This window comes from Solanum lycopersicum, chromosome 11, assembly GCF_036512215.1.
Source record: "Solanum lycopersicum chromosome 11, SLM_r2.1".
NCBI lineage: Eukaryota > Viridiplantae > Streptophyta > Magnoliopsida > Solanales > Solanaceae > Solanum > Solanum lycopersicum.
Window position 1 is genome coordinate 58,948,459 of NC_090810.1, and position 25,042 is coordinate 58,973,500.

General features: G+C 29.9%; 2 protein-coding genes across 4 annotated transcripts; both read left to right on the forward strand.

Moving 5' to 3' along the window:
- The first annotated feature begins 3,228 nt into the window (after window positions 1–3,228).
- On the forward strand, window positions 3,229–10,779 carry LOC101248073 (transcription factor LHW-like). The gene is made up of 10 exons (XM_004251053.5): window positions 3,229–3,952; window positions 5,542–5,763; window positions 5,873–5,954; window positions 6,518–6,559; window positions 6,645–6,704; window positions 7,475–9,223; window positions 9,333–9,434; window positions 9,618–9,758; window positions 9,843–9,968; window positions 10,119–10,779. Exons 1-10 carry the CDS (start codon window positions 3,858–3,860, stop codon window positions 10,290–10,292), a joined length of 2,793 nt encoding a protein of 930 aa, XP_004251101.2. The 5' UTR covers window positions 3,229–3,857; the 3' UTR covers window positions 10,293–10,779.
- A 6,457-nt stretch (window positions 10,780–17,236) lies between these two features.
- LOC101247985 (aluminum-activated malate transporter 2-like) lies at window positions 17,237–21,448 on the forward strand. 3 transcript variants are annotated; one of them, XM_026028402.2, is made up of 6 exons: window positions 17,237–18,322; window positions 18,449–18,589; window positions 18,933–19,205; window positions 19,887–20,002; window positions 20,247–20,390; window positions 20,811–21,448. In XM_026028402.2, exons 1-6 carry the CDS (start codon window positions 18,031–18,033, stop codon window positions 21,246–21,248), a joined length of 1,404 nt encoding a protein of 467 aa, XP_025884187.1. In that variant the 5' UTR covers window positions 17,237–18,030; the 3' UTR covers window positions 21,249–21,448. The 3 variants fall into 3 exon arrangements, with proteins under 3 accessions (XP_025884187.1, XP_069147553.1, XP_069147554.1); XM_069291452.1 differs by having other exon boundaries at window positions 18,449–18,541; XM_069291453.1 differs by having other exon boundaries at window positions 20,764–20,981.
- Window positions 21,449–25,042: the final 3,594 nt, after the last annotated feature.

Sequence of the window (25,042 nt, forward strand, 5' to 3'; positions counted from 1 at the left end):
TATATCTTTCTTCATTGTTAGGTAACCATGATTTGCTTAGTAATTAAATAATTAAATGTAGAATTTTACTATTTGTAAGTAAACTTGAGAAAATTTATATACGTATAAAGTACATCTTCCCATATAATAATTATTTTACAATACGTAGATAAAATACATCTTCCTACCTATATCTTAAAATAATATTATAGTGGCACAAGCATGCTTATACTATAGTCAATACCATAATTATTCAATTTGATAGATTGCAAACCTACCTAATCAATAGTTTGAATAAGTATTTAAATTATTGAGTTTTATATTATAATAAATATATCATTACGATCATTAAAAGATGTGGTGTAATAGATGTGACTGTTCATTTTTTAACTAAAGATTTCATTTCGAGTCTCATATATGAAAAAAATTCTTTGTAGAGAGCGTTTCTCTCGAATGAGACCTATGCATTACGAATATGAGATAATTGTATTTCTATGTGAGTACCAAATATTCAAGAAAAAAATGTATCATTACTACGAAATATAATATATTCAAGTTGACCTGAATATTAAAAAATTGTAAAGAAAAGTGCATATTTAGACCAATATGTTTACATTGGTTCAAATTAGTTAGACCTTTGTTTTCTTTGGTCTCAAATTTTCAAATAAAATAATTTGTTGAATCAAAATTATAGGGAATATTAGTTGTAGCTCAGAAGTATATTTTCTTTAAATAATAGGGAAAATTTCATTTCTTTTAATAATTGCACTCAGTCAGCAAAATTTTTCATAATTTATGTATAAATTAAACGATCTTTTTAAGTTTATAGAAGATTTTGATATACTTTCTTTAAAAATGAAAATAATTTCTTTTTTTTTCGAAAATCCTAAATTTGATGTGAATTGTTAGTTTTTTATTGAACTATCAACAACTTTAAAAACATCGACTTAAATACATTCTACGATCTTGCAAAATGAGCAAAATATACAACTAAATTCTCTTCAAGTTTAAGGGTGTTTTCAATGCTTTTTCTCGATTTTTTTATTAAGAATCTCATGCTTCTATAAAAGTTTGAAATCATTTCCATGTCATTTGACAGATCGAGTCTGTATTTAACTTTACTTAATCAAATAAAAAGATATTTTTTTTAAGCTATTAATAATTCGGAGATACAATTGTTGCACTAAGTTCAAACATATTTTCAATAGTCCTCTCTTTTTTATTATGGTCCATTTTTCCTTTTAAACTTTTTTTCATCTCTAATTTCATTTTTACTCCTAAATTAATTTAATTAAAGAAATTAAAAAGTGACAAGAATTTGCATCACTGTCAGTGGTAAGATTGTAAATTTAGTTAACGTGGAGGGTAAATATGGAATACGTCATCCTGACAACAATTCCCACTATATGCAAAACTCAATTTGCTGACTACAATTTCTGACTTTTTTTTAATTTTTTTAATTAATAATAATAATAATAAAAAATATATAAATTAAATATTATATTTAATACTCTAAAAAAAGAAAAGAGACAAAGTACAAAACTTAAGAGGTCCCTAGATAAATTGCCCCCCACTGAAAAGTAGGTTGCTTTACAAATAATCCACCTCTTTTCACAAAATAAAATAATACAATAAATAAATAATTATGTACTTCAAAATAATATTTTTTTTTCCAACAAAAAGCTAAAATATAATAAAAAGTTAAAAGGAAATCATCATTTTACTTTTCTTGTTTAGGGAAAAACATTAGATTTATGTTTATAAAAAAATATATATTCTGTGAAAATTAGACTTTTTTTTTTTTGGGATAAGACATGAAAAAAACTTAATTTTCAAAGTTATTATCATCAGAAAATCATTAATTAAATTTGTCAAAATTTTTCTCTTAGATGAGGGGTTTTCAATTGAAATTTCGTTAAATTTTAATTATTTTATTAAAGATTTATCGATTTTTCAATTAATATATAGTTTAATACATGCATAAACATAAAATCTGAGTAAAAAAAGCAAATAAATAATTTTTTTTGAAAATAAGTATTCATGTGGATTCTTACTTCCAAATTAGATGAATAATTGAATTATACTTAATTAGTATCACTTATATCTACTTTAAGATATAAATATTTTGCATATTCATTCTTTAATAAATATTCATGTGGATTCTTACTTTATGTATTCTTAAAAAAAATATTTTAAACCACATAACTAAATCTCATTAAAGTTCCTTTTAATTTAATAAAAGGGCCATGACCAATATTTAAACAAAAAAAAATATTTTAAACCACATAACTAAAATCTCATTAAAGTTCCTTTTAATTTAATAAAAGGGCCATGGCCAATATTTAAACAAAAAAAAATATTTTAAACCACATAACTAAAATCTCATTAAAGTTCCTTTTAATTTAATAAAAGGGCCATGGCCAATATTTAAACAAAAAAAATCTCATTAAAGTTGATTATTAGAGTAAGTAGTGTCCTATCTTAGAGGTATCTTTTCTAAATCATGAGAGATTATGATAGTGTATATATTATATATATGTTGATTAATTAAATATTTTAAATTTAAATTTAAAATATAAATTATTTCTGATGAGGAACACTTTACTTCTAATATAAAAGGAATTATGATTTGAAATTTTGTAAATGATTTTTTAAAAATTGAGAACACCGTCTAAATTATGGATCATATAATACATAATTTAAATATAATTAGATTTTAATATTAAACCTGAAATAAAAAGCATAAAAATATAAAATAAATATTTTATTAGAAACGATGCCTATAAATAAATTGTACAAAAAATTAATCATATATTCCATCCGTCTCAATTCGTATCAATTAATTTAACTAACCATAAAATTTAAAAAATAAAAAAAGACCTTTTATGTTAATAATCTAAAATCAGTACTAAATATTGTATAACTATAAATTATTTCATTAAAAATAAATAAATATTTTAATATTAAATATAAGATTATATTAATTTATTTAAAACAAACTAAAATAATAAATAATCATTCTATATTAATATTTATATTTAATCGAAATTCAATAGAGATATGAAGTAAGATTATTTGGCATAGTCCCAATGCATAGTGAGCCTAATGAATTAGAAAGCCGACAGTGGCACATTACACGTAATTCTCTACTATTTCCAAGGCTATTTCTGTCAACTCTAAGAATAATTAAACTAATTAAAATTCCCTCACTAATTAAATCATTAGCGCATTTTAGCAAGATACAAGCGCATGTTAGCACACTCACCACCACCTATTTTTACCCCCTTCCTCTTCTCTTTCTGCTGCTACTACTTCTTCTGGTGATTGAAAAAAAAAAAACACACACAGATAGCAAAAACACTAACAGCAGCCTCTTCTCTCAACTACCCACTTCCCAAAAAACACACAATACACACAGTGATTACACTTTGGAACACCAAAAAGATTCTGTTTTTAACAACCCCAAGGATCAAGAACACACTGAAAACTGATAAAGTTTTGATCTTTACTCTTTTTAGTCACTAAAGATTCGTATATTTGTTGGGTTTTTGTTAAAAATGGAGAAAATTGTGTTTGTTGTTAACTGTGAACTTAAAGCTTGTGGTATAGTGTAGTTTTCTACTCCATTTACTTGGCTGAGGAAAAAAAGAAGCTCTTTTTTTTCTTCTTCTTCTTTCAGTTTCAACCTTTTTTTCTACCCATAGAATGGGTTGCAGGCTAAAATCAGTAGAAAATTTGGATCCTGTGAGAAAAAGAAGTGGTGGACTGAGAACTAAACAGGCAGGGCGTGGGTCTTGCAGGGGGAGTTAGTTTTTTTAATTTGTAATTTTTTAGCTGAGAAAAGTTGGAAGAGAAAGAAACTAAAGAATTGTGCAAAAATGGGGTATTTGCTGAAAGAGGTTTTAAAGACTCTGTGTGGAGTCAACCAATGGTCTTATGCTGTTTACTGGAAGATCGGTTGCCAGAACACAAAGTGAGTTTATTTCCCTATTTTTTCAATGAATGGAGTTTCTTTTTCATTCAAGAAAAATGTAATAGTATTGGCTTGTGACTTGAGTTTGAGGTTTTATGTGAATGTTTTGTTTGATGAAGTGAAAAAAAGAAGTGATCTTGGCTTGTTGGTTGATTTCAGATTTCATGTTAATTCTTGTTTTAGTTGTTTCATGTGGGTGAAAGTTGAAAAATCCAATCTTGGCTTGTGGATTTAGACATTGAGTTTATTTTGATGTGAAATTTCTTTTTCTTGGATACCATGTACTGCCTTTTGTGTTAATTGACTTATTTACTCCACTGTTGTATTTTGATTTGTTGCACTTGAGGTTAGTGGTAAGGTCTAGTATAATCTACCCTTTGCTAGATCCAACTTGTGGGATTATGTAGTTGTTGTTTCTTGTCGGGTTTACCTTTTTTTTTTTGTTCTTTTTTACTAAACCAAAAAGAAAATGAGAGTTGATAAAAGAGAATACTGATCCTATAATCTTGCTTATGATTTGATTAAAGAAAATTACTGTTTTATGAATTCATTTCTTTTTTGAGGCAAAATGGAGAAAAGGGTATGATTTTACTACTATTTTTTTTTGTTTATTCTATGGCATTTGTTTTTTCATCTTTTCATTTTTCTTGTTGTACTGGTTTCTGTTTTGGATTTTGTGCTGACAACTATTCTTTCTCTTTGCTGAGAAAATGGAGGACAAATGAAAGTAATAAACTGAAAAAGTGTTGAAAGTCTGATGGTCCTTTTGTTGTTCAGCACTTCAGCTGTTGCTGCAACACTGTGAACTGAGTTTCACTGATTCTATTGTGTTCACTTCTTTGTTTTTGACCAAACAAAACTGCTAGCTTTCTTTAATGTGTAGCATTATACTGTGCTAGTAGGTAACAATGTGGTGTCTTGTTATCCATCCATGCTGATAGCTGTACTATTCTTGTTTTTTTGATTATCATATTATTTGTTGTAGTTACTATCTTAGTACTTTGTTACTATATGCTATTTCTTGTACTTCTTCTTTTTTTTTGATTAAGGTCTACGTACATTCTATCCTCTCCCAACTCTACTTCTGATGTTATACTGATTATATGTTGGTTGTTTTTTATTATGATATATATGATTTGACATGCTATAAATTTACTAGATATTGTTGTGTTTTTGGTTTTCCTTATATTATCTGGAAACTGTCATTTTCTGCTTTTGGAATGTTGTGGTTTGTTCTAGTCCATTTTGTTTTGAAGAATCTTATTGGAATGAATGAAAAGGAAAAAATAAATGGAAGTGATTTGTTTTAATCTGATGAAACCCTCTATACTGTTATCATTTTCCTGTATACAAACATATAATAATTACTCATTCTTGTTTGATTCTATGTGTTGTTGTTCTCCAATTTCTTGTCTCTTCTCCTTCTTTGTTTTATATATGTACTTCTCCAATAATCTTGTTTATAAGAACACATAGAACTGCCACTTTCTATTATAATATTAATGACACTGAATCTTGACTTATCTGCTGGTATTTACTATAGTTTTCCTAATTATTTTTAAACATTTTTTACCTATACTGATTGGCAGGCTTTTAATTTGGGAAGAATCCTATTATGAACCATCAACATACTCCGGTATTCATGGAGTTCCGATGGTTGAGAATCCGGAACTGCCGTTCCATGATTGGGGCGTTTGCTGGGGTCCGGGGGAGGTACGTAATCCTCAGCTTATGAATCAAGCAGGGGAGAGAGTGCAATTGCTTGTAAACAAAATGATGATGGAAAGTCAAATCAATATAGTAGGAGAAGGGTATACTATCTGAACTTTCAGTTTATTGATTTTTATTTTTTTTATAAAAAGTATTGAAAAGATTGTCTGTTTATACCATGTTGTTGATATGAATAATTTTGCTTCTCAGACTAGTCGGACGGGCAGCAGTTACTGGGAGTCATCAGTGGTTTCATTCAGAGGGTTTAAGTAGAGTAGTTCATCCACAAGAGGTACATTTTGATATAATTCTTAGCATGCTAAGGTTAAGAGCCCGTTTGTCGTTGTGGAATTTGAGAAAAAAAATAGTTGTTTTCGAAGTGAAAATAGTATATTATACAAATTGGACTTGTTTTGAATTTTCTGTGAGTGATCACTCATTTAGACAACAACTTTTTGGTGTTTTTCAAAATATTTGGCCAAACATGATGTTCAACTCCGGAAAGAAGTAAAATCATATTCATGAGAGAATATGTAGTATGCATTAGTATACAGGATTTATACTTTCTCAACTGCATTTAGATATTTGAATAGCTGCCCCCTGCGATAATCAGTTGTATGGTTAAAATTTGAACCAAATTTGGTCAAGGTTAAAGACAAACTATATATACAATTATTTTTATTTTTATTTTTTTGGGGATGTGGGGAGCCTCTTTTCAAAAAGCTAAAGATAAACTTAAGCTAGGTTAATCCTAAATCTTGTATTTTTTTTTGTAATGCGGAGATGTTATGGTATTTGTGTCCTGATGAAACGCCTGATACTCATTGGTGTATCCATATGCTGTTGTTCTTTTAGGTCCTGAAAGAGCTCACGGGACAATTTTCTGCTGGCATCCAGGTACAATGTGTTTGAGATAACATTTATACTAATGTGTGTTTTTGTTTTGCTGGTCACTGATTCTTTATATTGTTGATACATGCAGACAATTGCAGTTGTTCCTGTTCTTCCTCATGGTGTACTCCAATTTGGATCATGCTTGCACGTAAGTCCATTTTTCTTCCCCATTTTTAAATCGTACGTGGTGAAAAATAGACTTCAGATACTATGGCACTTGAGCGATATCTTCAAATGTTGCATTCAAAAAAAAAAAAAGGAAGGACGGATTATGGCTGAAAAGATTAGGGGAAGGATATGGTTTTTGTAAAACAGTTCTAACATGATTATCGGTTAGTATGACGAGATTCAGCAACATGTATGTGATATTTTTGTGTTTATACAAGCTAACCATTTCACTTTTGTATTCCATTTTCTCCTTTTTTTGAAAAGAAAAATTGTATTTTCATCATTGTTGCCTTTAAAAGATATGTTAGGGGCCAGATAGAGTAGAATCTATAGCACTGTTGTGCTTAAGCCTTGAATTGAGGTTAAAAAACGTATTGAGCTTTTCGCCTCGCTTGGATGTGCGCCTCAAGTCTCGTCATCAAGGTTCTAACACATGCTTTTCCTTGTCAACGAGGAGACACTAAACAATTGATATATTTAAATTCTCTGTTCATATATTTGTCCTTCATGCTTATAATTATTAGTCTTGGACTAAATATAACTATTTGTAGTTTTTCTCCTTTTGCAATTTCTTTCATTAAAGCCCACAATTTATTTGCGCTTATAGCCCCAACGGACCTTGCAGTTTTTTTTTTGCATTTTTTACTTTTGTTAATACTGATATTTAGGCTAATTGAGTGATTGAATTTCTCTTTTTCATTACTACTATCATAAAATCCGTCAAGTAAAATGATTTTTTTTTTGCCTCAGATAATGGAGAACATGAGTTTTGTGGAGGATGTGAGGATACTGATAAGTCAACTAGGATGTGTCCCTGGTGTCTTGTTATCCGATGAAACTGCAATGAAAGATCCGATGGTGAATACTGGCACACCAGTTTATATGGGAAGTTCAGTTCTTGTAGATTCTTCTGTGAGCACAAACGTAATGAACTCTGCTCCGGTTATTGCTAGCTGCAGTTATCAGGGCAACTCAAGTCAGAATGATGGTTTCATTCGTCAAACTTCTTCCTCTTTGGATGCACAAGTTCAGGATAGAATAATGCAGTCTATCGATTCATCATTTCAAGCCTCCAATATGACCCAGCGTTTTGTTGAATCTCATGATGATCGTCGGTTTCACAAGAAAATTATTCCAGAGGTGAAATCACACCTGTCTCCTAATAGCCAGCTAATAAATAGCGTGATTAAAGCGGAGGTAATTTCTCCAAGCTCCAACTTGTGGATGAGTCAACAAGCTCCTTTACACATTCCGAGGCCTCCCTTTCACCAGCAATCTTTTACTGACTCATTAACTGTAGATAGCAGCAGCTTAAGCAATGTATCCCAGCTTAATGGTTTCACTGCATCTGATCCAAGACCTAATGATGTCCTGATCTCTAGTTATCATGGAAATTCAATTTCTCCATCCAACGGAGAAAATGAACTATGTAAACGAAGGGATGGGCATCACCGATCAATTCCATGCCCCAATTCAATTGCTGATGCCAATGGACTGTCAAACATAATCAGTTCTTGCACAAAGTCGACTGGAAATGGGCTTCAAACTACGTCAAAATTTAATGTCGGGGATGATTCGAGTACTAGTCATATTTCTGATGGTCAGAATGCACAATTTATGTGGGATGAGAGTAATGGAATAGTCGAAAATGATTTGTTTCAAGCACTTGGAATTATGCTAACACAGAATGAGCACCCATGCAGTACAAGCAAGTCGGTGCAAGAGGTTTGTGTTGAAAAACATGAATATGTGGGGCAGAGTGCATTACTTGAAAATAACAAGTATGAAGATTCCTGTGTCCAACGTCACTCGGGGGATGACCTGTTTGATGTTCTGGGTGCTGATTTTAAAAATAAGCTTTTCAATGGAAGCAGGAACAGTTATCAAAGTAATGGACCAGACTCAAACACATGGGATCGGGTTAAGAGTAACTCTACTTCTGTGCTTAGTCAGCAGGCTTCTTCGATAGTCAATCAAGGAAAGTCAGATAGTGGTTCATTCTTCGCTGCTGGTTTTGAGCGTCTGTTGGATTCTATATCGTCCAAGCCTTCTGCCAAGCAGAATATGGATGATGATGTTTCTTGTAGGACAACATTGACAAATTTGAGTAACTCCTCTGCTCCAAATGTGTCATCGTCCTATGGCCGAGCTGGTTTCTCGAGTCAAATTCAAGGAAATGTATTTGGGAAACCCAAAACCCTTGCAAAACCAGGATCAACAGTTTCTAGGTCATTTAGATCTGAGAAAGAAAAGACAGGAGCTTATTCGCAGAGTAGTTCAATTTATGGGTCTCAAATTAGTTCATGGGTGGAACAAGGTCATGATACAAAGCCAACTAGCAGTGTTTCTACGGGATATTCTAAGAAGCCTGATGAGACGAGCAAGACCGGTCGCAAAAGGCTTAAACCAGGAGAGAATCCTAGACCAAGGCCAAAAGATCGGCAAATGATCCAAGATCGTGTGAAAGAACTGCGAGAAATTGTTCCAAATGGGGCAAAGGTGAGATACCTCTTTTGAACTATTTATCATTTCGTTCTCTAGTTTTGTAGACTCGTTGAATGAATATTCTCTTACAGATACCTTTTCCATTTTGGTTTTGTGATTTCAGTGTAGCATTGATGCACTACTAGAACGCACGATCAAGCACATGCTTTTCCTGCAGAGCGTCACAAAACATGCGGACAAATTAAAACAGACTGGAGAGTCAAAGGTTTGATTATAACCATTTAACCTTTGTTATGATCCCATTTTCAAGAATTCGTTTCAAGTTCAGATGATACACATAGAAATGTGTCACAAAATGTTCAAATGACGATTTAGCAAGTGTGATACAAGAAGCCCTGAATGTATGAGAATTACTTACGACCTTTTCCCTCATGTTGCCAACTTGCAGATTATCAGCAAGGAAGGAGGGTTGCTTTTGAAAGATAATTTTGAAGGAGGAGCGACATGGGCATATGAAGTTGGTTCACAGTCTATGGTCTGCCCGATTATAGTTGAGGATCTGAATCAACCTCGTCAAATGCTCGTGGAGGTCAGGACATCTATAAATTACGAAGTTTTGACTCTTATGTGGTCTCATTCATTTATTTCAGCTGAATTGTTTTGTTTTCTGCAGATGCTTTGTGAAGAACGCGGTCTATTTCTGGAAATAGCTGACATAATAAGAGGATTGGGCTTGACCATCTTAAAAGGGGTTATGGAAACGAGGAACGACAAAATATGGGCGAAATTCGCTGTAGAGGTACACACTTCTAAGTTCAACTGTCTACATGGTCGCTGACTAAGTTTTGTCTGTCTTATCTTACAAAACATGTCAAGTTTAAGGGGCTATCTACGTGTATGCCTTCTTATAGTAGCCAAAACATTTCAACAGTTTGATGTTCAATTACAGGCAAATAGAGACGTGACGAGGATGGAGATATTCATCTCACTTGTTCGCCTCTTGGAGCAAACATCAAAAGGCGCAGAGGAATCTGCTAAGGCCATTGATAACAACACAGCAATGGTGCATTCGTATCATCAAGCAGCGTCCATACCTGCAACAGGTAGTAGACCCTGTAATTAACAATGCTCAACACTCGAGAGACTATGTGATCTTTGTCTGGACGTGTTAAGAGCGAGCAATCAACCATGCTTGCCATGACTAACATTGTACACTTATGCCGACCCTCGTGGTTTTTTCTCAAAGCTAATCCTCATTTTTCGCCACAAGTATCCAGACTCTTGATGTACCAAGCCTTTTAGTCCCCCTCTCATGATTGCTCCTGTAGAATGGCGATTAATCGTTCGAGCTAGTTGTTTTTTTTTTGGCTCTTGCTCTTTGAAGTACTATAATTTTGATTAGGTACAAAGGAGAAGGGGGCTGGTTTTTTATTGTTGTATAGAAAAAGGTGGAGGGTAATAGGAAGTAAGCTTAGGTGTGTTTATTTTAGCTAATATTTGTCTACTTAAATGTTTTTTTCTGGCTTTAATTATGTCTTTTTTGCCAGCTGAAATATTCTTGTTTGCATTATTATTTTTCCTCATCTTAAACTAAAGAATTTACTTACCTTCGACTGGTATCATTGCTATGAAAAGTGAAAGTTGTTTTATTCGGTACGAGATTGCGTGCTTACACCTCTCGTCTGTTGAAGTTCTGATTAAAAACTTTATTAAAAATTTGTATGGAGAAGGATTCGACTTATCTGTTCGGTGCTGCTATTGGCATAACAATCGATAGACTATAGGTTAGCCCAACCCAATCCTTTCATACTAGGGTTGACTTTTCACGGTTCTCCCTTTAATACCAATGATAGATAAGAATCGGATCGTCTCGTTACTTTTTAAACCTAACTCACAAATACCACCATTCTAAGTAAGAACTTGAATAATTTTTTCTTGAATTTGTATGTAAAGTAATGGAATTTATTTTTCATGTTATTTTTTATGCCCACAATAACGAAACCAAGGATATATGTTCAATGTATAATTTTTGATGAAAAATGTTTAATTAATCACCCTTTAGCAAATAATGCATGTGATGATTTAGGTTTTTTTTTTTTTTTAAACCTAAGGCAAAATGATAGTTGTTATTTACGGATGTACACTGAGTAAATTTTTTTTTGTGCGTGAAAGTTTACAAACTATAAAAAAAAATATTAATCACACTAGATAAATTCGATGTGAGAAACTCGATTAAAATGACATTGATAAAAGAAATCAATCTCTAACCTCCTTCGTCGAATATCACCTGTTACACCAATTCAATCGCTGATTAATTAATATTTTTGTCAAAGTAGAAAGCTATGCTTATAGGATATGAAGTTGGGTTGGTTCCTCAAAATATATCTTTTCTTTGTTATAATAATATTCCTTTATTTCAATGACATATTCCTGAAAATTTTTATCCCCAACTTATATATATGGTTAAATTGGATGCTAAAAGAATCAAATATTTGTTTGTCTGTGCTATTTTTTCATAAGAAAAAAGAATAAATTTTTGTAGTGAATAATAAATAAATTTCTTCACCAAAAAAAAATAATATTTATTTACCTATTTTAAAATTTATCTGTAATAAATTTTTTAATTTTTAAGAGTTATGAACGATGAAAAGATTCCCAACCATTCGCAATTTATTTAAGGGTAAATGACATTTTTGGTCCCACAATTATTACATACCATTAAGTGTATATACACTTAATCAACAATTAACTAAAATGTGCACTTTGATTCTTTGCTTATTTATATCCACAAATTTATCATTATCACATACTTTCTACTTAAAGAAAAAGTCCAAAAATACATGTTTCAATTAATTAAAAATTAAATTTATTTTGTCAAATGACATAAGAATCAAAATAAGAAATTATACTATTATCTTTCAAATAATTTTGTTCTTGTGATTAGTTTTACATAAAAATAAATTCAAGAAGTTTTTTTTTATATATATATATATATAATTTTACGTATAAAAGGTCAAAATAAAATATGAGAGTTTTTGGAGAAAAAATATTTTGCTTTTATTTAAATTGGGATAAGAATTTGAAAAATATCTCAATTTTGATCAAATTTGCTTTTACGGTACTAAATTTTCACGAGGACATATTACCCCCTCTGAACTATTCAATAGTGTTTTTTTACCCCCTGAACTATTTACAAGTGTATTTTAAAGGTATATATGTGCCCTCGTAAACACATTACTATTTATAATTTTACATTATTTTTTATATCCACGTGGACAAATATATATGTTTAAAATATGATATTTAATAGTCTAGGAAGATAATAAGTCCTCACGTAAATTTAGAATCGCAACAACAAATTCGACTAAAATAGAGATAATTTTCAGACCCCAAAAGATATGGAGGAGAGACCTACCATAGAAACTATGAAGTTCCGCCTAAAACATTTATTTATATTAAGAATATATATACACTTAAAATTACAATTTAAAATTCATAAATTTAAAATTTTCGACTCTGGACTCAAATAAAGCGACATGTCTGGTTGTCCTAACAAATCAGTACAACAACATATCTTATCAATAAAAGATGCTAATATTATTATTTTTCTAAATATTATTATTTTCCATTTATTTATTTATTGATTTATTTATTTTGTTCTAGCATTGATGCTTTTTGTCTACTCATCAACCCTATTTTCATGACTCTTTTTCACTTTAAATTCTTAATTATTAGGATTGTAATTTGGAGTTTCGAATAATAGTATAATTGTCTCTATGTGATCTATAAATCACAGATTTAAATTGTGAAAATCGTAACTAATATACTTATATTAGAATAAGCTGTCTCAGTTACACTCTTAAAATGTAATTTTTTTTCAAACTTTAATAACGCGGAATATTTATATAGAGGGTTGCCTAGTATCATAAAACTAAATAAATCTTTACACCAAAAGGAATATCTAAATTCTATTCTCTAGCTGGATTACTTCACTACTACACTCCAAGATCATTCATTCATATATATATATATATATATTATATTATTATTATTATTATTACTATCTAATAAATGATGCATATTTACCTTCTCATGTATCTATCAAATGATACATATTTATCGTTTTCGTATATATCTTAAATATTTATTTGAGACTGAAACGTAGCGTATTATTTATGTCTCTAGCTCCTATATATTCGGATGGAAACTTCACACACATGTAATAATATTCTTTTTAAGATTAAATAAAATTTTGTCATTCACAACCCCTCATATATTTTAATATTCGATATTTATTTTGAAATTTAGTTGATTTAATTTTATGTAGTACAAGCTTTATGATATATAGTGATAGTGTCTTCTTACCAAGATTTTTTTCCGAATATCAAATTTGAACCTGCAGTATTTAGTTAAAAATATAAAGGAATCTATTCATTCTATCGCAAGTCGTATGATAATTTATGCTAATAAAATGCATGAATTGGTATGACAAAACAATTAAATGTGAACCATTTATTTCATCTAAAAATAAAATTTATATATTTCTTCCCTGTCATATTATTATTCTAGATCTATAATTTTATTGGCTAACTTTAAAAGAATTTGGTTAAAAGTTGAAGTGACTTCAAATTTTGAATATTTACAAGAACACTAAGAATAAATTCAAATTCTTTGGATCATGTGACATAAAAAATTGGTAAATAGAATTAATTCGTACTATTTTATGTGACATAATTTAAAGTATATTAATTCAATTATCGACGGACAAGATATGATATTTAAATTTTTTTATTTTTGATTTTAAAAGAATTAACTAATTATCATATCAAATTAATTTAGTATATATATGATTTTAATATTTCTAAGTTTGATTTTAATTTATATTTTGTTCGACTTGACTTATGTATAATAGAAAATTATCATTTTTACTTTTAATAAAAAGTATTTGAATAGTTATTCAAATGAAAGTACAAACAATTTTCTTTGTCAAACAATTACCCTAAAAAGACGTTTTAATCAAAATAGAATAATTAACATAATTTTTTTACGGTATAGAAGTGTTAGCTATTTAATTAATTTATAATTTAAACTAATAAAAGTGTCCAAAAAAAAAATTAATGTCATCTCACATATAGTGATTACCTTATCTGTCCCAAAGAGGAGGAAAAAGAAATAATTGGAATCAAAGTTTTTCTCATTGGATATTTAATATTATTTGTATTAAAATTTCGATTAATTGAAATTCACGCTGTAATATTTTTAGGCTCAATTAGGACATACATAAGCGAGCACGGAGATGCTATTATCTCATCCTTCGATTTTATATTTTTATTATTTTTCTAAAACTTAATTTGGTTATGTTTACTGTTTTATCGACTATACTTTTATCGATCATATATTTTACTTTTACATTTTTTTTCACAAACATGTTTTGAAAAAAATAATTTATTTGAGTCAAAATCTATCAAGATCAACATCCCTACACTATAAATAAATAACATTAATTTATGCACATTTTATTTTTTTCAAATTTCACTTTGTAAAACTATACTGATCGATATTATTGCGCTATTTTCTTAAAAAAATATTTTAAAAAAATGAATCCTATGTTGGGAAAAGAAAAAAGTATTTTTTGATACATGAATTAAGATAATTCATATATATTTAAGGTACATGTGTTATTTTAGTTTGTTCATGAACTAGGGAAAATAAAATTTGTTCATGATCAACTAGGGTAGATAAAAAGATATTTAAAATTAAATTAGGTAAATGCCAAGAAAATATATAAAATCTATGTGGTTTAACTTTTATATTTAAGTTGAGTTAGTGAATAAAAATATATTTTCCGCTTTATCTTTAAAAAAAAAGCTTGATTATGTAAGTTAAATTACGTGGAATAAAAGAATCATTGCCTTACTTATTTTCAAAAATCTTGTTTTTTCTTATTAATTACTAACAGATATATTTTTTTTATCGAAATTATGAATAATTCGAATTTTAATTAAGCTAAGAAATCACCTTTCTTAGCTTATCTAAAAAAGGTGAGGCAACACTATTCACTTGAATTAATAAAGTTTCACATAATTTGTGCAAAATATAAAACATATATGAATTAGTTCAAAATAGAATTTGTTGTTAATCTTATTAAACAACAAATTATTCTAAACTTATATAGATAATTTTAAATATTTTTGTAGTGAATTTTCATGATAATTAATCAACAAAATATTATAACTATTGTTATTGTAACAAAGTTTTATTACTTTGCCTTCTTGTGAGAGATTGTAGGAGTCGTCATGAATATTATTGTGTCGAAAAGATAGAGTGATATATATACAAAATATCTCACGTTAACAAAGTCAGGGTCAGGATCGCACCTCATAAAATGTATCTCTAATGCTCTCTCCGTCACTTGTCAAATATATTTTAATTTGATTTGCTCTTTTATTTGTCATTTTTGACAAATCAAGAAACTGATTTTTTTTCTTCATTAAGTTAATGTCTTCAAAAAATGTAGTAAATAAATACGTTTAAAACTCAAATAAAATAATAAACTCATTATAATCATCAAAATTTAACGAGTAAAAAGAAACGGAAGAAGTATATCTTAATATTATATCTTGTCTACTTTTATGTGTGAACACAAAATTCATGAATGCTCTTATATTATCTTTAAGATATGTCTTTATCTTATTTTATTTTTATTTTTTGGCTATTGAAAGATATTTAAATTTCCAAAATAATCTCAATATATTTACCTTTCCTTTTTTAGATTTAATTTCAAGTAAAAAACTAGTCAGCCACCACTATAATATGAAAAGTCAAAATTAATGCAACTGTTCCAATTAAAACTATAAAGCCATGAATAACGCGTCTGAAAAATATTGGTATAGTACAATCATCACAACCAATATTGGTATATGACCACTCTCAAATTTCGTACTGAAGTGATAAATACATTTTTTTTTATTTTTATGTTACGATTCAGAATGTTGTGAGTGATATTTATACTAAATAAACTGGTGGGAGAATCAAACTAACTTGAAATTAATTTAACTGAGGTTTTGGATCAGTCGCTGAAAGATGTCATGTACTTAATAAGAAAAATCATAAATACAATATGGCATAGTGTTCTGGTAGGATCACGCGTTCAATTTCCAGATACGAATATAAATAGTCATTACAATACGTAATATTGAACAATGCATGATATAACAACAATTAGCAATCACATAGACTCCCCGTCACATGTCATGAAACAAAAAATGCGTGAATCAATCAATGCATGATTACATGTCCAACATGCTCGCAATGGAAATGTCTGATCCTTTTTTTGGAACCACAACCACATATCTGGTCCTCTCTGGAACATAAACCCACTTTGTTAGTGTGACGACGTGGTACCCCAACCATTTGTAGTTAGTGTATCAACGTGGTACCCAAGCCATCCATAGTTAGTGTATTCGAGCCATCTATAGTTAGTCTACTAGTGTGGTACCAGAGCCAAATAGCATAATGAACAAGATCATTTGAAAACCATAAGTCACCGTCACAAGTTCATTTTATGAGATTAACTACATGATGTCAATTCATCATATGTTTTCCAACCATGGATTGCACAAATGATACTCCAAAGCAGTAGAGATACATACATACATAAAATAGAAAATATATAACCGATCACCTACCTCGACTCTAGTCTCTTGGAATATCTAAATTATCCAAGCTTTTCCCTTGCGAAATGCCTTGACTTGTTCTTGGTCTAAATCAAATAATATAAATAACAATCAATCATTATTACATTTTAATTAGAGATTTCATATGTTTAAATCTTGAACATTATTTTTTTTTGTTAGGAGTATCTTACCCCTAAAATACGATTTTTCAAAACGATTTTGATTTTGTTAGGCTTCAAAGTAATATCAGACATCGTATAAAAAATAAAAAATAAGTGGCTACTATAAAAAATTGTGATGAAATAATAAGTTGGGATGTCTTATCATGAATATAAAGAAAAAAAATCATCTACAATTGATAGTTGATATACTTTGCATATCTAGGTTTTTTTTTTTTTTTTGTCTTAGGTCACTATGATCAGTACATGTATCAAAGCTCATGTTAGATACTTAGGAGTAATTAACAATTAGGTAGACATTCACTGGTTTGATATTTTCAAATTTTAATTTTGATAATTGTAAATAAGTATTAAATATCGGAATTTTATAAATTTAGTTCGGTATAAACTTACCTTTTAGTTAGTATTTCACATTCAACGTGAAATGAGATTTTTCGATTCAAATTTAAATTAATCAAACTTCGAAATAAATACCGTGAACATAGACACTTGGTGAGAAACCTAAGAAAAATGCTACATGGCCAACCAATTCCAATTTTAACAAGTTCTTAAAAAGATCCCAAAAAATGGTTTGCCCTATTCTAAAAAAAACTTTACTTTTGACCCATTAATCTCACTATGTGGATAACAGATGGATAATTAAAATACAATTTATTATAACTTCTTTTTTTTTTTTGTAAAAATAAAATAAAATAAATTCACTTCATCATTTTCAACCTCTCTTTTTTATGCACTTTCCTTGTACTTCCATCGTACATGAAAAGTAGCACCTAAAAATATTAACTTTAAAAAATAAAAATAATTTTTACAAATATTTTAAAAATATTTTCTTGATTTGTCACCATCCATTATTCCTTTGTTCTCTCTATAAATATGAGGCTATCAGACACAACATGTCTTATTAGTAATCCCATAAACTTATTTGTCTTTTTCTTATCTCTCACATTCTATTTTTGGATTATTTTTGCATAATTTTGGTCAAATATTTATTTTTATTATTATTACTATGGAGATTGCTTCTATGAACAATGATGAAAAGCCAAGTACTTTTTTCACCAAGGGATTATTATGGTTCAAATCTTTGCATGAAAAAATATTTGCTAACATTGTTGGAATTGCTAAGCAATTCAAGAAAAATGCTAAAGATGATCCAAGAAGAGTGATTCACTCACTTAAAGTTGGTTTATCACTCACTTTAGTTTCATTATTCTATTATTTCCAACCCCTTTACAATGGTTTTGGTGTTTCTACGATGTGGGCGATCATGACTGTGGTTGTCGTTTTTGAATTTTCTGTTGGTACGTTATACACAAATACACATGTCATATATACTATTTGAACCTATATTGTCATTAAATATTTTTTTTAAAAAAAAATTAGTGTTGATTTTTTTTAAAATGATTATTATTTTTTTATTTTTGTAGGTGCTACACTTGGAAAAGGATTAAATAGGGGAATGGCAACCTTGCTAGCTGGTGCACTAGGGGTTGGTGCACATTATTTGGCTAGTGCAAGTGGTAAAGTTGTGGAGCCAATACTTCTTGGTCTATTTGTCTTTCTACAAGGTTATATATATATATTTTTAAATTCCCATATCTATCGATCGATCGTTAAACAGTTCATAGCTAATTTTATGATATTTAAAATATCATATTAGAAAAATAACAATAGTCTTGCTTTTCTGTAATAGTAGTTGACTATCGCTAATTCATGTTTTTCTTTAACCATAGTAATCAACATGATTTTTTTTTTGATAATCCGTCATATTAATATTGAACAAACATAAATGGTGAATTTTTTTTTTTGAAATTCAACGATAGAAATTATCTGTCGTTAATTCTTATATTATTATTATTATTATTATTTTAATTTACTAATATGACAATTTTATTTTTCTTATGCATGCAGCATTTGCATTAACTTTTATAAGATTCTTTCCTCAAGTGAAGGCCAGATATGATTATGGAATGTTAATTTTCATATTAACATTTTGTTTAGTCTCAATATCTGGTTTTAGAGTTGATGAAATAGTGGATATGGCACATAAAAGAATCTCAACAATACTCATGGGTGCTTCTGTTTGTATTATTGTTTCTATATTTGTTTGCCCTGTGTGGGCTGGTGAAGATCTACACAAATTAGTAGCAAAAAATATGGAAAAAATTGGCAACTTCTTAGAAGGTAATTAAAATTAAAAATAATAATTCCACTTATTTTGATAATATTATATATAGTCCATAGATAACTATGGATCATAACAAAACGATACATCTTAAAACAATGATAATTAGAGTTATAATTCTCTTTTATACGTAATTTTATATATTTGGATCATAACGAAATGATACATCTTAAAAGACCACTGAACTATAAATCGTGAGGATTATTAAATAAAATAACAATACCTAGAATTAGAATTCTCTTTTATATGTGGTTTTATATATTATGGATCATGAAGAAACGATAGATCTTAAAAGACCACGACTGATACCATTGAATTAAAAATCGTGAGGATTATTGAATAAAATAATAATAACTAGAATTATAATCGACTTCTTTTATATATAGATAGATATTATTGGATCATAACAAAACTATACATCTTAAAAGACTTTATTGATAGATAGCATTGAATTATAAATCATGAGGATTATGGAATAAAATAATAATAACTAGAATTAGAATCGACCTATTTTATATAGATAGATATTATGGATCTATAATGAGATGATAGATTCTTAAAAAGACTATTACACTGAACTATAAATCGTGAGGATTATTGAATAAAATAATAATAACTAGAATTCGATTATGTTGTTTTATAACTTTATAATATAAATATTTTAATTAAAAAAAATGCAGGATTTGGAGATGAGATTTTTAAATCATCAGAGGATATTACAGAATCAAAGGTTGCTAAACCATCCTTGATAGAGTATAAAAGTGTTCTTAACTCAAAGAATACTGAAGAAACTTTGGTATGTAATTCTTATTTTCATTTTTTTTGAACAAGTGTGTGTATATATATATATATAACGGAAATCTTAGCAGTTCAATCGATTGGCTACCTGAACTTTCACCGTGAGAATTCAATTTTCCATATTATAATATAATCCCCTCCTTATTTTCCCCTTCGCCTACCCCCGATTTTATTTTATTTTTTTAAAAAAATATCAGTATTTATTTTTTAATTAACTCAAGTATTTAAATATTATTTTACAGGCCAATTTTGCAAAATGGGAGCCAGGGCATGGACAATTTAAGTATAGACATCCATGGAAACAATATTTGAAAATTGGAGGTCTTATTAGGCAATGTGCATGTAGGATTGATGCACTCAATGGCTATATTAACTCTGAAATTAAAGTAAGTTATTATTTTTATCATGTTATTAACTGCTAATATTTATTATAGCTATATACTTATTAATTATCAAAATACCTATAAATAAGAGATATGATATTATTGCAATTATATTTTGTATCGTCAATGTATATAACTTTTAACTCTTTCAAAATATGTTTTTTCTCCATTAGTATTTTTTGAACTTGCTTTTTTGCTATTGCATTTCCTTTTTACACATGTTTTGAAATGTCTAACGGAAACAACAAATCTATCTACCTTCATTAGATATCAGTATTGTACTCAGACTTCGCTTGTGGAATTACACTGAACAAGTTATTACTGTATAATAACATTTTAAGTGATCTTACTTAACTATATTAATTTTTTTTGACAGTATTATTATCGGTGCACAGAACTCAAACTCGATATTTTCGATTTCAGGCACCAGAGGAGATCAAGGAAATGATCAAAGAAACATCAATGAGAATGAGCATAGAATGTGGAAAAGCACTAAAAGAATTGTCAAAATCTATGAGGAAAATGAATTTGCCAATTTCAGCTGATGAACATGTCACAAATGCAAAAAATTCAGCCAAGAAATTAAATTCACTTCTAAAATCAAGAATTAATAATTGGGAAGAAATTAATTTACTACAAGTAATTCCATTAACTACAATTGCATCAATTTTAAGAGATATTGTTACTTGTGTTGAAGAAATTGGACAAGGGGTTAATGAACTTGCTTCATTAGCTAATTTTAAAACCACAAAAAGTAGTAAAGAAATAATTAATACAAATAAGATGGTGGTGGTGGAGAAAATAGAATTATCAAATAATCATGTTGTTATTACTATTAATGAGCAAAATATGAAATTGTGATGTATTTGATTTATTATTGGTTAATTAATATATTTACATAATGTATTATTATTATTTATTTGTTTCTTTGAAAAGAAGACGAAGTTGGGATGTGTGATAGAATTGAGATTCCTAATTTGTGTGATATATATAGAGAGGGTTCAAAGTTTCTTGTATTATAATAAAAGTGAAATATATATAAAAAAAAAATTGTTTTCTAACTTTTTCATGATTTTATTTAGTTTTTGGTTGGACAAACATCTTTTTATGTCAAAAATAATTTATTGGATGGAAAAATTATGGTAGGTAGCATTTAAATTTTAATTAGCTTTATGCCAGACATAGCTGAAGGTAGTCTGCTTGTTAGATTGAATTTCATCTTATGTAACAACATAACCGGAGCCTTATTAATTTAGAGATTTTATCAATAGTATAAGTGGACCTCTCAAAGGTATAAGTAGACATTAGTCTTGCTGGTTCGGGCGGTAAGGCCCTGGGTAAGCTCGGGTTAGCCGAGGACAGATCACATGGTTTTGTACTGGTCATTTTTGAGCTGTCGAGTGACAATATTATTTGAGAATTATACACCGCATATCAGAGATATTGGGTAAGAATTGAAAAAAAGATATTTCAAGTGTCGTAAATAATTTTTTTATATACACACAGAATGCTCCTCATTATGAAATGTGAATTCAAATTAATTAAGAAATTAAAAAGAATATTGAACATTAGATGAAAAAGCAATTAAAACAAAATAGTGATTCGGAATTTTGATATTATTTTTGTCAAAAAATTTTGTGGACGTACGTTAAGACGTTATTATGGAGCCAGTTGGCTCTGAAGTCCAAAACAGTTCATTTTAAAGGTAACGAGTCCCGGAGCAGGTAAACCCCCCATTTATCGATTTTCGTGTACTATCCTTGAATTTTTTGTGATTCAAAATTTCGACGTTATTTTTGTCAAAATTTTTCATGGATGTCCTTTAAGACGTTAGCTATGGATTCAGTCGGTCGTGATGGTCAAAACATTCCATTTTAAAGGTCAAACGAACCCAGACCAGGTAAACCCCCAATTTTGTTAATTTTTCTGTGCTATAGTTCACCGTCTTTTTTGGTAATTTAGAATTTCGACGTTAGTTTTGCAAAAATTTTTTGTTAACGTCCGTCTAGACGTTAGCTATGGAGCATGTTGCCCTTGACGACCAAAACGGTCCATTTTCAAGGTCAAACAAGCCCCAGAGTGGTAAACCCCTATTTTGCCGATTTTCGTGTACTATTGTCCATGAAGTTTTGGTAATCTAGAATTTCGATGTCATTTTTGCCTATATTTTTATGGACGTCTCTTAAGACGTTAGTTATGGAGTCAGTTGACCCTGACGGTTAAAACGATCCATTTTCAAGGTCTAACGAGCCTCGGAGCAGGTAAACACCCCATTTAGATGATTTTCATGTCCTATAGTCCATGAATTTTTTGTTATCCAGGATTCTAAGTCATTTTTGCCCAAATTTTTTGTGGTCGTCTGTTAAGATGTTAGCTATGAAGCCAGTTGGCCCTGACGGTCAAAACGACCCATTTTAAAGGTCAAACTAGCCTCGGAGCAGGTAAATCTCTATTTTTTTTTAATTTTCGTGTGCTCTAGTTCACTATCTTTTTTGCTGATCCGAAATTCTGATATTATTTTTGTCAAAATTTTTCGTGGACGTTCATTAAGATGTTAGCTATGGATCTAGTTGTCCAAATTGACAAGATGGTCCATTTCCAATGTCAAATGAGCCCCGCAGCAGGTAAACTCTTATTTTGGTGATTTTCGTGTACTATAGTCCATAGATATTTTGGTGATCCGAAATTTCAATATCATTTTTGTCCAAATTTGTCTTGGACGTCCGCTAAGACATTAGCTATTGAGCCAGTTGGCCCTAAGGGCAAAAACGATCCATTTTTAACGTCAAATGAGCTCCGGAGCAAATAAATCCCCATTTTACCAATTTTGTGTACTAGTCCATGGATTTTTGGTGATCTGAAATTCCAACGTCATTTTTCCCAATTTTTTCGTGGACATCCGTTAAGATGTAAGTTATGGAGCATGTTGGTCTTGACGGCCAAAACGATCCATTTTAAAGTTAAAACGAGCCCCGAAGCAGGAACCCCCATTTTATCGATTTTCGTGTGCTATAGTTCACCATCTTTTTTGGTGATCCGAAATTCCGTTGTTATTTTTGCTAAAATTTTCCTTGGACGTCTGTAAAGACGTTAGCTATGGAGACAATTGACCCTGACGACTCAAATAATACATTTTGAAGGTTAAACAAAGTGAGGGTTTACCTACTCCGGGGCTTGTTTGACCTTCAAAATGGTTTGTTTTGACCGTCAGAGCCAACTAGCTCCATAGCTAACGTTTTAACAGACGTCCACAAAAACTATGGACAAAAAAGACGTCGAAATTCCAGATCATCAAAATCAGTGGACAATAGTACATGAAAATCAACACAATGTGGGCTCGTTTGACTTTGAAAATAAGTTGTTTTATTTGACAGGGCAAACTGGCTCCATAGCTAGCATCTGAAAGGACGGCCATAAAAAAAATGGGCAAAAGAGACGTCGGGATTCCGGATCACCAAAAATCAATAGACTATAGCACACAAAAATCGATAAAATGGGAGATTTACCTGCTTCAGGGCTTGTTTAACCTCAAAATGGGTAGCTTTGACCGTCAGGCCCAAGTATCTCCACAAATAACGTTTTAACGAACGTCCATGAAAATTTGGGCAGGAATGACGTCTGAATTTCAGATTATCAGAAATTTATGGAATATAGCACACGAAAATTGGCAACGTACGTCCACAAATTTATTTTTGCATAAATAACTCGGAATTTCAGATCACTTAAAAAGATAGTGAACTATAATAGAACACGAAAATCATCAATATAGAGGGTTTACCTTCTTCAAGGCTCGCTTGACCTTGAAAATGGGTCTTTTTGGCCGTTAAGGCCAACATACTCCATAGGTAACGTCTTAATAGATCTTCATAAAAAATTGGATAACATAACGTCGGAATTTTGAATCTCCAAAAATTCATGGACTATAGTACACGAAATCGATAAAATGGGGGGTTTACCTGCTCTTAGGGATCGTTTGACATTGAAAATGGACCCTTTTGTCCGTTGGGGCCAACTGGCTCAATAGATGATGTCTTAATCGATGTCCACAGAAAATTTGACAAAAATGACAGCAAAATCCATGGACTATAGTACACAAAAATTGGTAAAATAAGGGGTTTACTTGCTCCGGGGCTCCTTCGACCTTGAAAATAGGTCGTTTTGGCCATTAGGGCCAACTAGCTCCATAGCTAACGTCTTAACAGACGTCCACAAAAAATTTGGGCAAAAATAACGTCGGAATCCAGATCACCAAAAAAGATGGTAAATATAGCACCCGAAAATCGGCAAAATGAGGATTTACATGCTCCGGGGCTCAATTATCTTTAGCGGCAATTAATTAACAATAATAGCTCAATTGCCACTGTATATGTTTTTTAACAGCAATCAGGACTTTTTGTATATGTCCCCAAACACTTTAATGATATTGGATTTAATGATACTTAAATAATGTTGATAAAATTTTTAGCTCTTTTTATTAATATATTTATTTATTGTCCCTAAAAGTTATTTTTATTATGATATTTTGTAAAGAAAGTGGTGTCCCATTATATCTGATAAAATATAATTAGATTTCTCATGAATTTATCCCAAATTTAAAGTTAATTAAAAGAAAATAGGTTAATTACGTGAGTTTCAAAATAAAATTTGAATGAATA

Bases quoted from the DNA above. Each gene is read 5' to 3' on its own strand.
- LOC101247985 (XM_026028402.2), top strand. From the start codon at position 18,031: ATGGAGATTGCTTCTATGAACAATGATGAAAAGCCAAGTACTTTTTTC. The intron at 18,323-18,448 runs GTACGTTATACA...TTATTTTTGTAG, and splicing joins CGTTTTTGAATTTTCTGTTG to GTGCTACACTTGGAAAAGGA. The intron at 19,206-19,886 runs GTAATTAAAATT...AAAAAAATGCAG, and splicing joins AATTGGCAACTTCTTAGAAG to GATTTGGAGATGAGATTTTT.
- LOC101248073 (XM_004251053.5), top strand. From the start codon at position 3,858: ATGGGGTATTTGCTGAAAGAGGTTTTAAAGACTCTGTGTGGAGTCAAC. The intron at 6,560-6,644 runs GTACAATGTGTT...TGATACATGCAG, and splicing joins AATTTTCTGCTGGCATCCAG to ACAATTGCAGTTGTTCCTGT. The intron at 9,969-10,118 runs GTACACACTTCT...GTTCAATTACAG, and splicing joins GGGCGAAATTCGCTGTAGAG to GCAAATAGAGACGTGACGAG.